Source organism: Anas platyrhynchos, chromosome 3 (genome assembly GCF_047663525.1).
Source record: "Anas platyrhynchos isolate ZD024472 breed Pekin duck chromosome 3, IASCAAS_PekinDuck_T2T, whole genome shotgun sequence".
NCBI classification, from domain to species: Eukaryota; Metazoa; Chordata; class Aves; order Anseriformes; family Anatidae; genus Anas; species Anas platyrhynchos.
This window is the reverse complement of record NC_092589.1, coordinates 62,574,527-62,597,185: the sequence shown is the minus strand read 5'-3', so window position 1 is coordinate 62,597,185 and position 22,659 is coordinate 62,574,527. Positions and strand designations below refer to the sequence as shown.

Genomic DNA, 22,659 nt, shown 5'->3' with positions numbered 1-22,659 from the left:
AACATCTACATAGGTATTTAACTAACACTTTGATCAGGTCAAATAATTCATCTATCCTTCCTTTTGTGAAATTCAGACCATGTTTGCATAGTTAATATCCTTCTGAGTACTCATAAGCCCAATCTTTTGTGTGTCAGAAGGCTTTAGGAAATGTTTAAACAGTTGGTAAGAATGCATAGACACAATTCCTTAACAACCCTCTAAGCATCATTTACAAAAGTCACACATATGAAAATATAAATTATGCCCATGAAAAGATATGCTAAGGAAGTCTTTCTACATCTGTTCTTCTCTTTTCTGTAATCATTTTTCTCTCTTTAACCATTTTTAAGCAGCAGTATGAAATCTGTTTGCTTTTCTGAAGCTGGAAAATCCCTGGGGATTCTTATCTATTTTTTTTAATAACGGGCAAATAAATTGCTGATTTCAAAATATAATTCCTAAAATTATAATATGCATTACACATCATAGTAAAAATAAAAAATATAAAACTCATCTGAAAAAATAATCAATGTATGTCTGAACTAAAACGATGTTTTAGCTTCAACCAATCGCAGCTTTTTAGGAAAGAATACCTGTATGTGTGGTCAGCCAAAACATTTAAAAAATACATTCAGTAAACATAAATAATAAATAATTCCAGAATTCTGCAGTTTTTAGCGGAACAGCATGTATGTACAATTTCCACCAAATTACATATGAAAAGCATGACCCTGATACTGCCATTTCAAAGGTCTCTCACTTGAAAGCAAAAAACTAGGACTCCTGACATATATACCACATAACAAGAAAATTCTGTTTTCCATATAGATCTCTGAAACCACCCATCCCAGATTTCAAATGTGTTTAGTGATCAAGGACCCAAAGGCAGAAATTTTAACCTTCCAATCCTTCATTTTGATAAAATGAAGAAACCCACAATATTTCAGAATATACGTACTTCTCAGACATACATTAAAGATCACATGTCAGGTTCATTGAGTTAAATTAGAATTTCAGTCTTACTGAATTCATTAGAGCAGCATGACTGACAATAACCAAAAAAAAACAACAACAACAAAATAAAATTCAATACTTACATGCAGTAACAGGTTCAAAGAAACATAAAAATGAGGGCCATGATTCAGCAGCCACATTCATACAATTAGTTCCACTCAGGTCAAGAAGTACTAGTTGTATTATCCACCTCTGAGATGGCTTTATCTTATCTTCTTCATTTTTCCCATGCAAGTCTAAAATAACCCTTTGCTCTGTTCTTTTGATGTTCATTGATTTATATGAAAGTACCTTAAGGTTACTAGCTATACAGCATTCAGTTAATGATGAATGAATAGAAAATGCACCTTAAGGCTTGTATACTTATTTTAATTAGCTATATCACTGTGCTATCTTAAGTAGTCTTGAACAATAATAAGAAGTTGTTCCTTTATGAGGTCTTCAGTATATTGCTCCTGGGGAGGAATGTGAGAACCATCTTTCTCTCAGTACTCTGAAGCTTTCAGTTCCAAACTGAAAGAAAACCTAGGAAATGTATGATACAAAATCATGTTTATGCATGTAGGTTTTGAAATCACCTTGGATCACACTGAACTTCTTGTGTTTACACCTTTTCATTAATTTTTGAATAAACTACAATATCCATCTATTTTTTTGTAATGTTTGGCTTTTACACAGCCAAAGGTAATGATTCTGTGCTCACATGATGCCCGTCATTTTAACGGAATTCTCCAATTAATTATTTTTAATCTAAAATTACTCTCCTTTAAAAGAAATCCATGACATTCTTATATAAATTTGCAGCTTGACAGAACATGCTTTTAGACAATTTTACTTAATCTTTGCCAAAAATGTTTATGAACAGCAGTAACTTTCAACCTTATTTTCTTAGTGGAGAGAGGACATAGGAGAAGAGACACTCTGCATGATGGTTGTTAGGGAAATACTAGGGCCAGGTGCTGAGCACACAAATACATACTTTTTACCCATGTTTGTGAAGATGTACAAGAGGTCTTGGTTTTACTCCACCACGGAGCTAAACAAATTTTGAAAGTGCAGTAATTGATTTGAAGAGTCACCAGCCTCACCTGAACTCTAAAAACAAAAACAAAAAAAAACTGGACTTCACACAGTCTGAATCACTCACCTTTGTCACATGGTGCTTTTCATGTTGTACAGGAATCTTAAACATTTGACACCAATATGTTGTATCCTTGTCTGGTATAGGCACCTGTCTTAATGAAAAGGGTAACAATATTATAAAAGTCATACTACCCTGTTGTGAAAGCCTAAATATTGGGCTTAACCCTAACTGCACATAAATCCAAAACCCAGAGTAACTTACGTCTTTGTTTGTCAAGTCAAAATATGGCAAAGAGGCAGATGAGACTTCTGCTTTCTCAGGGTTCAGTAAACGCAGACTCTTTGTACCACGATTAGACCCGTGATAATTTTGACCTGCTTCTCCCATGTCTTTGTGGTGGTAGGCCCATATTACCCGCACTGTGCTCTCCTGGAAAAACAAAACAAAACAAACAAACAAAACCCATAAGGAGCAGGAACAATATCTTCTTCACATAGTTCATTTAATTCCTAATATAGGTGTGATGTAGGTGTTGCTGTATTTGAACAATTATAATGCATACCAGAGGCAAAATCATCTACTGATGCAGTTTTTTCTTTAAAATGAATCATGTTTTATATTTGCAGGGTTCATGTGGATCTACAGAAGTTGTATCTTTCTCTGATAGCTTTCTTCATTAATGCAGCAAACTTAAGTCAAAACTGCAAATAGCAGAACAGACTCAAAAAGACATAACCAAGCATATAGAACATTTTTTCCTAGAAATGGCACTCATTTGACCAGCACTCAGAAGGCACCCTCCCAAAACAGCTTCCAGGCTCAACTATGCAAAGATCTGAACACCTTTTGTGAGCTGCTGTCCCTATATGCTAGGGAAGATAGACATTAAATTACACAACATATTTACATCTTAAAAATCAAGCTACTGCTTTAGCATAGACCAATTCTCTGTAAACCATCCTCAAATTGAAATAATCACCCCTGAGACAAAATACTCTAATAAATGTTGAAGTGTCCCAGAATGTTAAATTATACTGAGACAATTTGGAGCAGGTGCAAAAACCACAGATCCATCAACTGCCTGGAAATCTGGCAGTTTATACAGCTGTGGATTTCATTTGTGTATCTTTCAGCTCCTCATGTTGTTATTATTGCATATATTGCAAAAACATAGATAATGACAATAGTGTTAAACTGCTACTGTGATGCTTCCAAAATGAGTAGTAGTAAACAAGCCAAAGCACAGAAAGCCCTGTAAATCTCTCTAACCTATCTGTCATTTCCAATATGAAAATCATCAACTTCATATAATTTAAAATGAAGTCCAGCAGTCACTAGGGCAACAACAGAATTTTCCATGAGAAGTATTTACCATGGAAAAATTTGCATCATTAAGTTCTTCAATGTCTTTATTTTTAATATAGAATTAAACCAAAAATGAAACATTTCAGCTCTATATACTCAAAAGTCTAGATTTAAGATGAATTGCAAGTTACTGTAAGATCTAAAAGTGTTTCTCAAGTTGACATTTCTTGAATGATTGCAACTGTGGGACACAGGATCTGAGAGCACAGGGACTGAGACTCTTTGAATCTTATGTTCACATGGTGTGTTACGAATTAGAGAATCTTATGCATTGAACTGAAGGAACAAAGAAAGCTGAAATTAAAGTATAAGAGATTAATAAAACCAGCACAAGTATTTTTCCTGGTTAATTTGGCAGAATAAATGTTTTGGAAAGTGCTTTGGGAGCTGAATTCATTTGCTAAGTGAACTTCTCTAATTATTTTATTTTACTAAAATGAGATTTTAATAACCAGTTTCATAATCCCATATACTTTTGGCCTGAGTTATTTATTTCGTCTCTATATGTATAGTCAGAGCATCTTACCGTTATGCTCTTATCATTTGTATCACAAGTGTGCAGTTCTCTGCTAAAAGCCAATATTGTGTGTGTACTGTTTTCCATGGCATATTCCAGATGGTAATCCTGTTGTGGGTCTTTTTTCAGTACTCTGTTTTCATCGGTAAAATAATCCTGTTGAAAATAAAAGGTGGACCATCATTAAAAGGTAATATTAAGTAAAAAACAAACAAACAACAACAACAAAAAAAAAACATAACTTTTTTGTGGAATGCTGAATCCACTTAACATTGTTTTTATGTAAAATATTCAGGGATGACAATTTTTATGTAAAATATTCAGGGGTGACACTAAACATTTTTCTTTGGATTAAAAATCTTCAAGAAAGCAAGTCTCCTTGGCAAGCAGCTTAAAAATGTCTTGAACAATTTTAACTGCCTGTACATGACTATGAAAATAAAGGCTGTACTCAACCAGTGAGCCTAAATTATCATAACTGGGGTGTTGTGAACTTTGGGGAAATTACAGAGGGAAAGAAATTCACTTAATACTCCAATCAACAAAATCACCGTTCCCTCTTTTCACGACTTTGTTTTTCCTACCCCACAAAAAGGAAACCTCTCAGATTAAAATCGATTGGAACCAGGAATCCTGCAGTTTAACCAGGATGAACAGTGCTTAGTGCACACAAAAGGTGCCTGGAGGGTTTTGGAGTTTATTTGTTGGTTTGGGGTTGGGTGTTTTTTCTTAGAGGAAAGGTTAAGAAAGATGATCCCCGGCTCAGCAGAAGCACGGTACAATGGAGGAGCTGAGCAGCAATGTTGGGTCATTAACCTCCTCACCCCAAATTCCTCCTGCCTGCGCAGCTGCAGTGGCCGCACAGTGCCCCTCCGGCCTCCTCCTCTCTCTCCTCCAGCCTCCTCCTACCACTGCCTCCAAGGTGCATCCTCTGCTTGCCCGCCCGTGAGTTTTAGGCTGTTTCTGCTCAGGCTGGGGCAGGGGTGGGTGGTTTGCAGGAACTGCTCTGAGCATCCAGTCCTAGAGGAGAGCCTCTAACCTTGGTTAGCAAAACACCTCATTTTTTCCATAATACACCACCTGATAGCAGGCAATTTTGTCTTTCTTTTTTTTTTAAACATGTTACTGGCAGATGCCATTAACCGTGCAGCATTCTTAACGAAATAACACAACACCTGCTGCTTCTTGAAGGCATTTAACTCAAGCTATTTGGATCTCCATTTCCTTTTAGAGGGATTTCTATCTTTTACATCCCTTTGTTAAAGAGAAGACAACAAAGCTGAAAAACTGTAAAATGTTATGTCCAAGTATCTTAATACTGGTAAAAGTGGCTGCCAGTTTTAATTCTCTAAAGGATCATTTGGGAGTCACAATCTTCAACTTAACTGCACAAAAAATGAAAGGTACTGAAAAGAGTCCTTCTCCCATCAGCACTTTTTTTGTGACTAGAAGTGAATGAATACTTATATGAAAAAATACACACTTGGAAAAACTCATCAGAAAGAGCAAAAGAGAGGTCTGGGAGCTGGAGTTCTATGCTGAAAGAAAGGAAAATGATGAGTTATGTTTGTTTAGAGAAAGACGATGAATCTGTTCTTCCAGATAGAAATGATGGGCCTGTTCTGGGATGGTACTTGAAGGTGGGTATTTTATGGGAACAAAATGCTCAATTTCACCCCTAAATCAGAGCTTGGACATAGATAGTGTGTATCTACACAGAATACCATCCCTGTTCTGAAAACACATTTCTATGGAACCTCTGCTTTCATCCTAGAAACAGTAAGGGCTTATCTGGACTAGAAATGTATCCTTGTGAACATTGGCTTTTACCTAAGTGTGATATATTTTCTGAAATATTAGGTTAAACTGGAAGGAGGCATCCTAGTATTAGAATAAGCACCCAGAGATCCAAGAATAGCTTTTCCACATGGGAGTGGGTTGAAAGTTTTTGCCTGAAACATCTGGGAAGGAAAGTTCAGAAATATAAAGCCAAGTTAGGTGTGTACACTCAAATATTTTTCTGGTGATCTTCACCATTTCTTAAAAACTCTAAAGTATTTCTCTGTAACCCAAAAAAAAAAAAAAAAAAGCAAGCATGTTATATAGCCCTGAACTCTATAATCCTGCAGGGAGAGTGCAAGATAACTGGAAGAAGCTGTGTAATTAAGATATGGCTCAGATGTGCCTTGATAACGCAATTGTCAGTGGAATGATTTCATTCTCCTGGATGATGGTCAAAGACAGGTCCCGGCTCCGGCTCACTGTAAGGGGCTCCCTTTGTGCCTGCAGGTGAGTGCTCTGGGGAAGGTGATCCCACTGCCCACATGGGTGCTCACTGCTGACCCTGCATCGCCTCTGCGGCACCTCGCTCCGTCACCCCCCAGAAAGTACTCTGTGGGTAGATTTTAATCTGACCAACTAACGTTAATCTTTCCCACGTGAAAACTTCTGTGAATTAATGAATTTGCTGGCTCTGCTTACTTCCTCTGCCTGATATACACCACCTTGAAACATCCCTTGACACCACGATCCTGAGAATACCCAGGAAGCAAATTCATACAATTCATGGGAAGATGGTGATGTTCCTGTATTGCCCAAGTCCTATAACTCCACTGTGTGCAATTGGGCAGCACCAGGGGAATCAAGCATGAATACATTTACCAGGAGTTATTTATGAATTATGAACTGCCTCTATTACTATTTTTATTTCTTTTGTTAAAAATTATCCAGACGTTCATCATAAAACTAAAATCAAATAATGTAACAAGAAAATTTCGGAGCAGTTCAGAATTTGATTGCTCAATCCCTGACACGAAAACAGCTTGTTAGCCACTTTGAAAACAAAACAAGGCCACGTTGCCAAAACATTCTGATCTCTTTCTGTTCAAAGAACAGATTATGCCAATCTATGCATGCTTTACTCAATTTATTCATCGGAGCTTATAAAACTTTAAGACACACATACACACATGTTTGCGTACCAACCTTAATGAACAAAAGGGGGTTATCAAAAAAGAAGACACACGGACAAGTTGTGATGCCACATCCTTTTCAACAGTATGTTGGAAAAGTAAGAAAAAATGTCTGGAAGTTGCAGTCATCTATGCTCATACTTGCTAAACAAAGTCTGTGTAAAGACTATTATTTTTTAAACAAATATATTCATGCATTAGCATGGAACATACATAATGTGGATAACTTTCTTGCAACACAGGTAAGCCCCTTGCAATTTGGGTAGGTGGCATCACAAACATTAAAGACATAAAAATGTGTATCTAGAGATGCTTCCTTTCAGAAAGGAAAAATGATAACAAATAAAAGTCCTGTGGACTATGGTGTAACACCACGTTACCACATTCGGACAGCCTATACTCCACTTAAATCCTTGTGTCTGCTCAGGGGAGAAAGCTTGGTTCCTCTGAAGGCCTGTAAATGTGACTTACAAGGCCAAAGGACAGCACAGAGGATGAACGCACCAGAAGCCAGACATCAGGCATCTGGGGTTCAGCTGAACAGAAGGAATCCAAATATGGTCCCGAATGCTCTCAGAGATAGCCTGCTGTAACACAGAACTCACCTAAATTTGCAAGTTTCACACATTTAATTCTGTTGAGAAAGGAGTGGGATATTTTCATCAACAGAATCACAGTGCTTCAATATCCATCACAGATGGTCTGAAACCTGCCTCATTTCAGAACAGTTTATTCTTCCTACCAAATAGGTAGGCACTAACATGGCTACGTCTTTTACAAAGATTTGGTTTTGGCATGCCATACAGTCGGAAAACCTGTGTGTTTTGTGGGCAAGATTATACTGATACAAATAATTCTGAATTTAATGGAGTTCCAACACAGATCAGTAATAATTATCAGGTCCTTAATGCTGAATTTCTGAAACACTCAGCAAAAACCTGTAAATACAGCTTTATTTACTGTCAGCTCCTGAATCCAGATTCTTTGGTTTCTTAGGCACACACAGAATATGTATGTTAAATAAAGATAAAGCTTCTAAGTTTTACATCAATTTCACAGAAGCATAGGAGTTATAGAAAGAAGGTAAAGCTGTGATGACTATTTTTCTGGTACAAACGCCTTATTTTGATTGTTTAAACAATAAGTGTTTTAAACAAAGATTTGGAAGCATTATTTGTCATGCCATGAAATAATTAAGATGTTGTTCTTATTTTACAATTTACTTAGATAAACTGTTTACTTTTGAAACATTGAAAGCTTCTGCACTCCCATTGATTATATTGGGCATGCTGGCATTTTAAATTGGGGGCTATGCTGCGAGATCAAATAGTTAGGTGTCTCGTTCCTTATGCTACCTAGAAGTTGAAATAACTTACAGAAAATGAAAAATCTTATTGATTGTACAAGTTCTTGTATGTTCTTTTCCAGAAGTGAGGCCCATCATATTGCACAGTTTTTCAGATCCTATTAACCTCCTTCTTTCTCAAAAAAAAATGTTGTGTGGCATAAACAGTTTCTGATTGTTGTGCTACAAAGATGGGAAGAATAATTTCTTAAGGTTGTTAAAAAATAAAATAAAATAAAAGATGCAAATGGGCTTTTTTATCCTCAGAGAATGTAAGCACAGCTGCACCAAGAAGCCTGACCTGAAAAGCACTACCAGCTGTCATTGCATACTTGAACAGGTGTTTATAGGACTCCCTCCCCAGATCTTTACAATGTACAAGCTCGTTTTGTTTATGGTATCCATTTCCCATGCTAAATTATATACAGCACCTTTCAACCTAAAGGAGCAGCAAACAGCTTCCAAACTGTGGCCCCATCCAGTAATCGCCTTGCAGGCTTGGCTTGGGAGCAGCTCTGATTTATGTGTGTTGCCCCCCTCCAGCCAGGAGCTCCCTGCCTTTCCAGCAGCAGTGGAAGAGTTGCAAGCAAGTCAAAGGACAAGCTAGGAATGGGAAATGAGGGAAAAATTGAGCTTTGTCACATCTAGTCTTCACCTGTGGTCTGCAGGCAGCTCGTGCAGTTTTGAATATCCCCAGACTACCCATCTGATGTCATCTGAGACGGGGACTGAAGACAAGACTGGCAAAGGAATTCAGAAGCTGCAACCAACATGAAAGTTGGCAGAAGAGATCTATCCTAGTATAAATAGGATGGATAAATTGCCATAGTGTGCAAAAGAAGTGACCAAAACTTCTGTCTGAAATCAGCACCAAGCTATGTCTTTCTGGGTTTCCAAAAAAATAACTGTGGTTAACATTTCTCTTTTTTATTGTTGCATTTAATTCAGATGGAATCCTGCTGCTCATGGTTCCAGCACACACTGGATATTACCATATAAAACAAAAAAAAAAAAACACACACACACACAACTGTTTGTACATTGTATTTGGCAAGAAGTAAACAGAGCATGAGTTTACAAATAAGCAAACAAACTTTTTTCAACCCCAAATAATTTCAGCTTGAGTTCAAGGCAAAGATTGTACTATACTCTTATACTCCTATGTCAGTGAAAAGCAAAGCCCACCCCCAGAAAACTAACATGAAGTAGTAGGAGTCTGAAAGCATCACTGCTTCATGTAGGAACACCTTGAGAGCATTCCAGTTGACTGATCCAAATCTTGGGATTGGCCTGCAAATGGAAAAATATCCACAGAAAAAGGTACAGCAGCAGCAATCAAACAGCTGCAAGAAGTTCCTGAAGTCAGTGGGATCAGTAAGTTCAGCTGCTGCCCTGTAAGCAGACTGGTCAGAGCTAATGGACTGATTTGTTGGGTGTGTGTTTTTTTTTAACCTACACACCAGATTAGCATGAGATGATTCATTTCTTCCTGAGAAGCCCAGATCTTAGTCACAGGGACAGCTCTGACAAGCTGCATCTCCTCCTGGTATGGTTCCAGCTACACTGCCTGAGATACACTGGAGTCAATGTAGCTTGTTTACTTCAGGTATACTGCTAACTGTCACAAGGATGGAACATTTTTATCTGTAACAAATAATAATTGGGGGGTGGGGGTGGGGGATGGGGGGCTGTTTTTTAAATGTACACATACACAGACACACATTTTCCACTTCTGTGTTTACGTACCCAGATAATGCATGTACATGTGTGTACATGTACAGATATTGGCTTTGAAAAAGAAAAGAAAAAAAAAAAGCATTTTTTATACATGAAACAATTATTTACTGAGAGACACGCCTTTGCTCATGTAAGCTGTAAGTCGAATACACTTCAGTGTATTTCTCATATCTCATTTGATGCTGCCCAGGGCTGCCATCCAGTAGCCAACAACCTGCAGAAACCCTTGGTTTCTGTGGCACCCATGGAACATACAAAAACTTCACTTTCTACACACACAAATGAAAAGCACTGAATCATGGTGGGCTCTCTAGCTTGCCACACACAGGTGTAAGAAGCACCAGCAGTTGAAATATGGCATTGCTTATCAGCATGGAGAGTTCGACTTTGCAACAGAGTCCCAAGGAGTCTTAACATCAAGAATAAATGTTGATTTTGGAATTTATACTCCAATTATATTAGAAGCTACAGAGCTAGATTAAAGGCTATCCTAACACAAACAGACTAGACAAAACATGTCGCAATGTGTTTTAAGGGAAAGAAAACTGTAACTAGGAGATACTGCATGATCCAATCTCACAACTGTACTTTATCGCAAAGAACTCTCCTTATACAGGAACCCATTTAAACAGCACAAGTTTTCTTGTTTTAATAACTTTAATTACTTCAATTATGAGGAAGTTTTCAAAACACTGCAGGGATTTTGAAGCACAAATATTAATGAGACTTGTTCCCAACATTTTCTCTATGTGCTTTCAAAAATCTCCCCTCATCCCTCTCCTATTCCTAAGATATGGCTTATATGGAGAATAAAACCATTACCCTGTAATTTTAAGCCTTTGCATCACTCATGTTGGCTACTTTTCCATATTGTTCCAGGTGTGAAGCTCTGACAGTAAGAGGTACTTATTTTTGTGGAGCTGTAAAAGTTTCCTTGGTGTTGCCAAAACCCAATCTGCAAGCAACACACCAGGTATTTTGGAAACAAACAAACAAACAAAAAACAGCTTGCAAACCAGACCCCTGAGGCCTGCAAAACACAAGAGCTCCAGAATTATTCTCATCTTCTGTTCACCAATTGTTGCTTCCTTGTCCTAACTATTGTACCTCTGAAAGGGAAATACAAAGCACCCAGCCGGTGGAGATGTACGCTGTAGCGTCTCTTAATGCCCCGCATTGAAGCCAAGAGGGCTCATTAGTCATCTGGAGATTTTGCCACAATGCCCGAAGGCATGAAATACCTCCAACAAAGCACCGACTGAGATATGTCAGTGTGGCACTCACTTTGCATCTCTCTTTTGGTGCCTTTCAAGTTGTTTTCTAAACACTTCTTTTGTTGCTGTTGGCATGAGTGCACTTAAAAGCAGCATATCGTTAAGTACAGAGAATGCTCACTGTTTTCTGTCCTTTAAAATCTCTTCCAAGTACTTCCCTGTGAGCAATTAAGCTAACTCCATGGGATACATTTGATAACAGATATTCTTTAGTTTGGGTGACAGTTAACAAGCAAGGCTGTAATGAATAATAAAGTACTTTTTAGTGACACACAGTCCTTATTCACCCTGAGTAGGGACTATTTTTGTGCAAGTTCAACAGAAGACTCTAACAATGCAACTCTCTTGTATAACTTGCACAAAATAGCCATTCATCAAGGAGGATTACTCTCCCCAAAATGGGGCTCTCAGCAGCTACGTGCTGTGGGTGGGGATGCACAATTCCAGACAGGGGTGGAGACCAAGGAAAAGGCATGGGTCTAGCATGAAAATGCATGCTGTGTCAATTCATAAGCATACACACACACACACACACAAAGAAGAAGGAAGGAAGGAACGCTAAATGCAAAAGCTGGAGCTGTCCCAAAAACTTGTATGAAGAGCAACACATGCTGCAAGTGACCACAGCAATATTGCAGGGAACATTTCGCTGAGTATGAGCTATTCTTCCAAGCCCACCCCCTCCCTACAGAGATAAAAGTAGCTCTCAGCTCTCCGATACCAGACCCTGTTGGTATCTTCTACTTTTTCTCAAACATGCTCACTCAAACTCCACGTAGAGTGCAACTGTGCACGATGGGGCTCTTAGGGACATGCTAGAATTAAGTGCTCACTGATCTGCTTCTTTTTGGTGGAGGTGGCTCCCTCAAAATACAACACTGATGTGCATGTATGCACACATGTACGCACGCTATGTCTTCTACGCCCTCCCCAAAGATGTCTAGGTTCCTGTTCCAAATACTGACTTCCCAAAATGTTACGATAATCAGTGTGTAATTTGAGAATCATTCAAAACCTCTTCAAAAAGCTACTCCAGTACTTCTCTCACATGACATCGTAACACTTTTTACCTTAATATACTTAGAGAAAACTAAAATTATGTCTTTTGAATCTTTCCAGTCTTTACTCATTATGCCAGACCTCCTTTTCCTTAAATACAGTTCAGACATGGAAAAGCAAAGTAAAACAAGCAACCCACTACACCAAAGATCACAAAACGTCTAAAAACCAATAAAGTAAAATCCAATTTCAGATATCCAGAACTTTTGAGTCATCAGATTGTTTAAAGGAAAGGCACTGCCTGCTGATGGCAGGAATCACATCTGTTTGCTGTGAGAGGATGAAGAATAAATGCCAGAGGAAATGTTCTCTCTCCTCTCTGAAAATGAACTGGAACTTTTCCTCAGCCTCGGTACATTGCTCTCTCACAAACCAGGGAGTATCTGCTGCTAGTTCCTTTACAGAGGGTGGTAGTCTAACTTCATTTACATGTCTGCTCCCACAAGAGGACTCTTCCCTCCGAGAACACTTTCTATTTTTAGAGGAGGAGAGAGGATTTAAGGTGGGGAAAAAGCTAAATTCTCTTAAGAGACTAGCAATTTTAATGCCCACTTGAAAGGCTATAAAGGTGTTTCAGAACAACTTCGAAAAATCAGGCCACTAACTAGCATCTCAAAACTGTCAAAGAAACCAGAAAATGACCCTTCTAAGAGTTTAGACCACGATGCACATTTTCCGATTGATGATCATGGAATAAAAACATATTTCTAAAACCGAAAAGAAAAGTAAGTTCTTTCATTATATGGTGTACAAATCTTCCAGTGTGCAGCTAGGCATAAAACCACACACTTCCAAGGCCACTATCTATGAAAAAAAAAAATATCTTTTTAGTAGTACATAATGTAAATGATGATATACAATTAATAAATGAAGTGTTTTAAAAATATTAACTATGTGTCTAAGTAAAGAATTAGACACTATTAAAATAGAATTCTGGAACAAGGTATTTGTTTTATATCAGTCTGAATTGCCTGTCCAGAAAAAAAAAAAAAAAAAACTTTTTCAAACAAATTTCGTTTCTTCAAAGTGTTTAGGCCATCCTCTTTGTTTCTCACCTTTCCTTCTTTCAGTGCAGGCACAGAAATATTTTTAACAGACCACCTTTTTTTAAAAGACCTCCTTCCAGTTTAAAAATAAACCTTTGCTGCCTAACTGGAGAAGAAATGGGGATAGTGAAAACACCAAGATGCCAGCAAGCTTAACAGATAGAAGTTATTTCTTCTGTGCCTTATCTACGCCAGAGCGTAACACAATAACTCATAGCACTTTGCATAGCAGATGTTTATGTGTTAAATTAGTGTTTCAGGAAAAGTATCAGCTGTTCTCTGACAGGAGGCACTTGCTACAGTCTTTCCCCTTTCTCTCCCTGTTGTATTTGCCATGTGATGTCTTTGGATGAAGAATGAAATTCTGTATACGCGATATTTTTAAGGATGCTGAAAACCTATGAGGGATGTTGAAAAGAGGCACAAAAGTGCAGTGAGTGCTGGAGAAAATGACCTGCAGTGGGATACATACAGAGCTGGATCTATTTATTTTATGCAAAAGAAAAAAGAGGAGTGACTTGATTACAGCATATAAATTATTTTATGGGAGCTGGGTGAAGGAGACAGACTTTTAAATCTGGTAGAGAAAATGCATATCTGGAATCTGACCCTAGCCAGAAATACTGGAAATGAGGGAGGGCAAAGGCTTGCCACTGCCACAGACTACCAAGGGAAGTGATGGATTCTCCCCTGGTGTCACTGGACACCTTTACTTTGGTTTGGATGCCTTTCCAAAATGCTTGCTTGGAAAAAGAGGATAGCCAAATTTTAGCCAAACAGAAAGTTTGGTTTCTTTTAATGCTTAATATGTGTATCTTCTGAACTGTAGGGCTCCAGCAAGCCTCACATTCTGCACCTCTAAGAGCCATGCTGCTCAATGACTAGAATGGGTTTTCTTCTTATTATTAGGGGTTTATTTGGACTGAGGTTTTCTGAAAAAAAAAATGATCTCCACTTTGAAATACGAGAAAAAAATATTCTGGAAATCATTGGTTTGAACTTAAATAAGACACATATTTCGCTAAACTTGATGTAGTAAACTAATAGGAGAAAATATAGGAGAAAAATATATTTATGCTAAAAGCACCCTTTTCCTAGAAAAGGTTTGATTTTATAGCCTTGACAAACAGTAGGGAGAGATTCTTAAGCATTTGGTTTTCTTATGGCAAAAAGTTAGTTAAAATCCATACTCTTACGAAAGAAAACTCTCAAAATTTAAGCAGCAGCTTCAAAGATCAGCTAGCTCCAGCAAAATGAAGAGACAGCTCCTCGACTGTACCGGGCATTACTCTGCCCTTAAATTGTCTCTATAACAGTTGTTATCCAGGCAAGGAGGGTGACAGGTCGCCACGCCGAGCCTGACTCCCCTCTCTGTCTCACGGGACGTGCTGTCCCTGCTCCCTGGCCCCACAGCAATCCCCCCAGGCTGGGGCTCAGGGGGAGACCGGCGGCGAGGGTCCCTTTCCCCAGTGCCTCTCGGAGCGGAGCTTCGCTGCAAGCCCCGGCTGAGCCCACGTCCCCAGCCACGGCCTCAGCAAAACCTAGACAGCTAAGGGAAAATATCTAGGGATTTACACCAAGGCGGCCGGACTCTTCGGGGGTCACTTTGCCAGGCGAGGGACAAGCGGCGAGTCCTTTTCGGTGGCAAGGTCGGAGCATCTCCGGGTGAGGCGAGGAGGAAGACAAAGGCCGGGGCCAGCGGGGGCTGCTCCCGGAGCCACGTCCATCGGCAGCCCGGGGCGTTATAGGGAGCAAGCAGGGAGCAAGCAGGGAGCAAGCAGGGAGCAAGCAGGGAGCAAACCCGGCCGGCGCCGGGGGAGCCGTGCGGGAGGCAGGGCACCGGGGGGCTGCGGGAGAACCGGGGGTCGGGGAAAGGAGGCTGGCGGGGCAAGGGGGCTCGGGGCAGAGCAGGGGAGCGGAGCGGGGGGTGCCGTCTCGGGGAAGGAGCCGGTCCTTACCTGCAGGTAGGGCTGTCCCCCCTCCACGCCCCCCACCACGATGTCCGCCGAGGCCATGCCGCCGCTGGCCGAGAGCCCGAAGCCCACGTAGCCGCGGGTGCGCACCTCCAGGCGGAAGGCGAGGGCGCTGCCGCGGCGGCCCCAGCGCAGGAGGTAGGCGGCCGCCCCGTCGAGCAGGGCGCTGTGCGGGTAGCTCCGCGACGGGGACCCGGAGCCGGCGGCGAGCAGGGCGACCAGCACCGGCACCAGCGCCCAGGGGCGCAGCCGCCGCATCCTCTCGCCACGCGTGTGAGTGTGCGAGGCGTGTGCGCTGCCCGGGCGGCCCGGGGGGGCCGGGAGCCCCGCTCACCCCGCCCCCGCTGCGGGCGGCACCGCGCCGGCCGGACGGCCCCGTCGGGGGTGCGCGCACCGGGGCCGCCGCCGCCGCCGCTCTGGTCGCCCCCCGGTGTCCGCCCCTCGTGGGGGTCCCGTCGGCAGGACCTCGGCATCGCCCCCTTCCCCCCCCGACGGGGGAAGCCCCGAGGTGCGCCCGAGGTGCTGCCCGAGGTCCGCTTCGCAAAGGAGGCGCTGGGCTGCTGGAGGTGCTTTGTGCGAGGTGAAAGTCACCGGGAAGAGCCCGGCAGCGCTCAGCGGGAGCGAAACGCCTGCTGCCTGGCACCCGGCCGGGGTCTTGAGGGCTGCCGGCACGAACAGCACCGGGGCAAACAGCAGCACACACCGCCGTGTGAGCCACACATCGAACTAAACACCCCTAAAATAGGAAATCTTAAAGAAAGAAAGAAAGAAAGAAAGAGAGAGAGAGAGAGAGAGAGAGAGAGAGAGGCACCAAAAGTTATTTTCACCTAAAACATCATAAGAAAAAAAGGTACCGGTGAAATGGAAATCATTTTCAAAGGGAAAAATAACTTAGAAATAACTTCAACACTGCAAACTCGGGCAACTCGCAAAATAGAAAACAATGAGATGTCAGCTTGTAAGGTTCTTGTCTCAAGCCAGCTAACAGCTACAAGGGGATGGGGATGAATCTAAGCAGAAGCTGCAGAGGCACAATACTTCTGCAGGACACAGGTGTGGCCTCAGCACTCAAGTGGGGGATGCATCCTTCGTAAAACCACGTCTTACAGAGTTGCATGAAATATGCTTATGTTTTATGAATGGAGGATATTTCCCAAAACGTTTATTCTGTTCTTACACAACAGAAACCCCAACGTAAAGTTTCAGTCCTGTGGACACCACGAGCTCAGGCACCAACCTCACTCCCAGACCAACGGAGTGAGGTGCACGACTGGGAGGAGAGCTGTGGTCGTTCAACCGTGACAGTAGCCACCACTTGTGCAGAAAAAAAATGGAAAATACTTATTTAAATGTACCCTGTGATGTTTAGTAGAGATGATACTGACATCTTAGAAACCTGTACGTGACACGGGATATTCTTGTGTAGAGAGCATCCCAGGAAGCCCAGCATGCACAGGGAGCAGAAGCAGGGTTCCCAGCCAGCAGGGACGCTGGGGCCAAGGGGAAGTGGAGGTGGAGGGAGGTGAGCACTGAGGAGGCTGCCCACAGGCTGTGCCACACAGGAGCAGACAGGAAACTGATGAGCAGGCTCCCATGAACCTAGGCTCTGGGTCAGCTGAGATCATTCCAGTAAATTCAGACGAAAGCCAAGACTGCAGCACCACCTCGTAACTTGGGCAAGCTACAGAGAAGATGACCAGAGGTTTGTTACAGGGGGGGTTGGTAAAAGTGGAGATGCTACAGGGAAGTCTGGTGTTTCAGGTGAGCTGCAGGGAGCCCAGCCTCGGAGCAGGACAGCCCCCAGCAGCCTGGCGTGCAGGCCAGCATCCTGTGCCTGCAGAGCCCACGGCCAGGGCTTCCCTGCTCCACCACGGCTCAGCAGCTAGCCGCAGACTGCTGCTGGGCTTCATTTTATTTTGTGGGGAAAAATGGCATTCTGGAGGCTGAGGGCTGGGACAGAAACAACACTAGAGTTCCTGCAGTGCCCTCTGGGACCAAATGAACTTCTCTCCACACCGCTCAAGGGTCAGCCTGCACCTTCACAGCTCCAGAGAGCTGCTGTTGAAGGCTTTATTCACAAGCCTTGGTGACCCTTCACCAACATCTAGGGATGCTAACCTGTCCTCCAGTGACTGAGCTGAGCCCAGTGGCACTGCTTATCCCATCGCAGTGCATGAATCTGTAACACGAGGAGTGCGGGAATAGCAGGCCTGCTGCTTTCCAACCTCCAGCAGATATTTTTCCATTAAAACAAACCATCCAAACAGTTTTGCACAGCTGGTGTGCTTGATCTACAAATACAGTGACAAAACCAACCTTTTCATACTTGCTGCTATTTATAATCCTAAGAACAATACCAATGTAATAAAACTTTTCTAGTGGAGTTAGAAGAGGCACTTTATGGGTAGAGAAGTGCAACCCGAAATCTCACAATAGGATACTTCAGTGACAAAACAATGTTTTTACTTCTTTATTTTTTTCATCAGAATGAGACCAAACTCATAAAAAAGTGTATTCTAAATCTGATTCTTGTCCCAGAAGCAATGCTGCAGGCAGGAGTGGGAGGCAACATCAGGTCACCACCTTCTCCTGGCTGAACCCAATCCCACCTCTTCTCTTTCAGAAGGCAGCCACCTCACCAAGCACAGAGTGATTCAGCGAGTGCTTTCCCTCTTTAGATTTCTTACTGACATTATAGAAAATGATGTTGCCTGACAGAATTACACAGCATTGCCCATATACTAAAATACTGTGTAAAAATATGTCATTCTTGTTCATGTCACAAACATTTGAGAAAAAAAGTGCAAGATCTATAAAGCATTAAAAACTTATTACAAATGTAAACATCTTTTGATACAAACCAGTGCCTGTTGTTGCAGAAGACACTCCACCCATCAATTCCCAGAACTGTAAGAAGAGAAAAACCATGTCACAGCTGAAGCAACAGCCTCTGCCTATTCAGGGGAAAGCTGCGCCTTGCTCGATCTCCCTCAAACACAACATTTGCCCAAAAAAGGCTCCTGCACCAGACACCCCATGTTTAATTAGTATAGAAACATTTGAAGCTGACTGGGTAAGGAACTTCCCGTGTCCTGCAAGAAATGCACGCAGATGCATTACATGCAATTGTGGCACCATGAACTTGTTAATAATGCTGTGAAGAATAGTATATAGCAATTTCTGAAAATAAACAAAACAAAACAAAACAAAATAAAATAAAATAAATATTGCTGTTATGCCTATGTAAAAAGCTTTTAAACTCCGTTTATGTGTTGTGTGACATTAAGATGGACTGACAAATAGAAATATAATTATATGTGTCTTAGATTAGTAACTATGAAGTGTAGTCGACCATTTTTAAAAAGTACTTATACGTAAAGGTACATATTTAAAAAGCATTTCCATCTAGGGAGGAAGCAATACATTCTGTGAAAACCCCCAAACTGGGATTGGGACAAATTGGGGTGAAAGGGAAGGAATTCTCCCACACACCTGAGGAGCTACGGCTGCACAGAAATGCCATTGCTGACGTAGCTCATTGCGGCACTGCCCGTGAATCAGCTCCCAGTATTGCACTGCATGAATGACGGCAACTAAGTGCTTCCTTTCATGGAGGCACTCTTAAAAGAAGTGAAAGGACAACAACCACAACCAAGAGAAATGAGAGACTCTTTGCAGTAAAGCTTGTATGCTTTTCCAACTGGTCTAATAAAAACCTTGCCCTCCAATTTTCTCTCCCAGGAGAAGTGAGAAGTTTCTATGAACTTAACTCAAAGTATTTGGAAATTTGGCAATGTCTGCAGATACCAGTCTGCCAGTGTGGAAAAGAAAGCTAAATAATTCTGCTAATGCTCCCAGCAGAGGATTGGGAAAACTTTTTTTTTTTTTTCTTCCTAAAATTGATTTTGTTTTTCTGTCCTCAGGCAAGTAATTTCAAGCATCAGCCTACGTGAGCCAAAACTCAGCATAAGAACTGCCAAAAGTGTCCTGGCTTGTATTTATATGAGTCTGAGATTAACAAAGCATTTAATACTTAGGTTTAAGGCAGCACAGGAGAGCTCCAAAACTACCCTAACTTGAGCCAGGGTTAAGCTTCTTCAAGAACAGCTGGGTAGGTTTGTTCCACCTACGTTCCCAGCGGTGCCAAATATTTCTTCCAGTGATTGATGTATATTACTTCATAAGAAGAATTTGTAGCTCCTTGGTATGCCAACCAGAAAGCAAAAGCAGAGATACCTTCTTCTCCACTCCCCCCAGAAAAAGAAAAATGCAAAACAAATAGATAAAGTGCACAGCAAGAGAATTAGAAAGATTTATAAAAAGCCTTCATGCAGTTACTCTGTTTACAGTGATCAGTTCAATTGCAGGTAGTTTCCATTGTACAATGTAAAGATAGTTTTTGAGTGTTTAGGAAATGGGGTGGAAAAAAGACAAGTGAAAAAAAAAACATCTTAAAACAGAAGATAAAAGAAGATAACATAACAAATCAAATTCCAGACACAATTTTTACTGAAGTGCTGAGTGGTGGAGAACTTGTATCCCCATTTTTACTAATATCTTGCTTTCAGCAGGCTTCTATTTTCAGAAGATGCAATAGAGCCATATATTTTTCTTCTTACAGCTAGTTCATGCCTTTGATATCTTTTCAGAAAAACACAGGAGTGCATAGGAACAGTAAATGCACAACTTCAGGTGTATTTGCATGGCCATGTCTCCTGAGTGCAGCTTAAAAATAAATAAATAAATCAACAAAACAAGCATCATGCTCTTGTCTCCCAGCTTAATCAAGTAGGGTAGGACAAAACAGTTGTTCCCTACCTCAAGGGTTTTGGTTTTTGTTTCTCTCCAAGTCAAGTATTGTAAACAAATGTTTAACAGTAGCTGAATCATTGCATGTGCCTGAGGAAACAGCACCTGTGGAGGCATAGGTGGAACATTTCCATCTTGCTCTTGAAGCAACTTTGGCCTTAGATCAAGACAGAGGAGCTTTACAGCTCTGTGTTGCCCAGCAGTCCGTTCTGTGCCTCAGCATTTCAGAGGCCATATCACAGAATCATAGAATAATTAAGGCTGGAAAAGACCTCCAAGATCATCTGGTCCAACCATCACCCTACCACCAACATCACCCACTAAACCACGTCCCTAAGCACCACATCCAACCTTTCCTTAAACACCCCCAGGGACAATAATGCCACCACTTCCCTGAGCAACCCATTCCAATGCCTGACTGCTCTTTCTGAGAATAATTTCCTCCTAATTTCCAACCTCATACCCAACCAAATCAAGTTCAGCCCACAACCCTTCCTGCTCTCAGCACCCCACCTGTGTGGGACACGAGTTGAATTACGTACCCTGGGGGCTTATTCTTTGTTGATATCCTCCAAATATAACAAGCTTCCAGCTGGAAAATCATTCTATCTGTATTAATCTCTAACCCTCTCACATCCCCTGATGTCAAAATCTGGATTTATGTTGTTCATTCTGATGGGGGACAGAAAACGAATTCACAGGATAGGTAAATGATTTTCATTTCCTTTTCCACAGGTGAAAACAAACTTCTTGTTGCCTTCTGTTAGCAAGATGGTGTTGCACTGGCTAGGTAATCTGTTAAACATTTATAAAAGACTTTGTGTTCATTAGCAATGTGTAGTCAATATGCATGGATTTCCTTGCTGTAAGCTAAAGTGCATAAGACAGCAGCCAGCACACAGCTAACCCAAAGCACACCACCGAGCCATGGATACAGAACAAATGGTGGAAAAGAAACTTTTGTATGTCTGTGGTACGGCCTGTTGTCTGCGAACAGACAGAGCATAGAGCTGGGCTGGGCTGCTCCCTGGGTCAATTAGGTGTTAGGCCACTATCTGTAATCAGGCTAAAGCATCGTAATTAAGTGACTCATTAAGGAACAACAGAGACATCATCGCTTTGCCATCTCTCCCCAGCTCCTATCAACACCTAGGGGCACCCTCGGTAGGGTAGCACCTAGCAGAGGTGCCTGTCTCCCTGAACTCGCTTGCATCTGCTAAACCTTGATAATTCCCCACAACACTAAAACCTTCCGCATGCACTTGACATACAGGTCTTACGGATGTACCCTGTAGGCCTGAATTTATGAGAAATTCATTGCATGTAAGGAATATGAAAATAGCATGTCATTTGGAAAGAAATCACTGTAGTTTTAAATGCACACAAACCACACCTGAAAATGCAAAAATAATAACAATAATAATATATTAAAAAAAGCTGGAATTTCATACATGTTTTTTTTCAAAACAAGCTAGTGGTCCGAGGCTTCTCATTGTGGGTGGCTTAAGGTACTCCAAAATGTCTGAAATTCTGACACTTCTAAATCAACTTCTCATAGTCCCATTAAAATAAATCAACCCATATTTTAGAGTAATGATTCAAAATGTTTGGTGATTATGCAAAACATCTGGATGGATGACACAATAAAATAGTTATTCTTTTCTTATATTTTTGCATCTAAAAATTAACTCCTGTACTCTTCCTCTCATATGGCAAGACAAATCCATGTATTTGGTCTTGACACAGAGTGCAGGAAGCCAGCCAACCCCAGAAAGAACAGCCTATGCCAAGAGGACTCTTAACCACAATGACACCAGTGAAAAAAGAGTCTGACTGCTTCTCTCTGCTGTGTCTTAGTCAGTTCAAATATGAGAAAAAATCTGGAAAACTAAAGTTATTAAATTATTTTTTTTATTGGTTATAACAAGACCATAGAGACATTTTTCACAGATTTTATTGGTTAATTAAATTGTTCCTATCTCCACATAATACTAAATGTTAGAGAGATGGAGTAATTGGTTAACAACTTTACTATATCTTTTTTTTAAAAAAAAAAAAAAAAAAGTTGTTGTCAGATAATTATCAGTCTGAAAGTATACCTGTGGATTTATTTATTTATTTCCTTAAGGCAGGCTAACTAAAATTAAAATAGAAATGTTTGTTAGAGTAGCACACTCACTAGGTTGGAATTATCTTTGAGAGACTATCTCAGCCAAGCCCTTAGTCCAGGGCAGGCTCAGCTTTTACCTGTGCCAGACCTGAGAGGTGTCTGACCAGCCTGACCTTTAGGATGTCCTTCAGTGCAGATTTATTTCCGTTCTCTTTCCTTCACCTTCACATAAAATTGACTGTGACCCATCACCACACGTCCCATTAGACAGCTCTGCTAGGAGGCTACTCTTCATGGAGGCAATTTAAGGCCATAACTGCTGTTCTGAACCTTATACGTTTATTTGGCTGACTGGAAGCCAACACAGCCACT

General features: G+C 41.2%; 1 protein-coding gene across 1 annotated transcript in view; it reads right to left on the bottom strand.

The window, feature by feature from the left end:
• The window catches only part of MOXD1 (monooxygenase DBH like 1), a 54,993-nt gene extending 39,294 nt beyond the window's left edge, over positions 1-15,699 (bottom strand). Inside the window, exons 1-4 of the mRNA XM_038177315.2 lie at positions 15,354-15,699; positions 3,972-4,118; positions 2,342-2,509; positions 2,144-2,227 (exon numbers count right to left, since the gene is read on the bottom strand). Of these exons, the coding sequence (XP_038033243.1) occupies positions 2,144-2,227; positions 2,342-2,509; positions 3,972-4,118; positions 15,354-15,626 (672 nt within the window). The 5' untranslated portion in view covers positions 15,627-15,699. The remainder of the gene's footprint in view (positions 1-2,143; positions 2,228-2,341; positions 2,510-3,971; positions 4,119-15,353) is intronic.
• Positions 15,700-22,659: the final 6,960 nt, after the last annotated feature.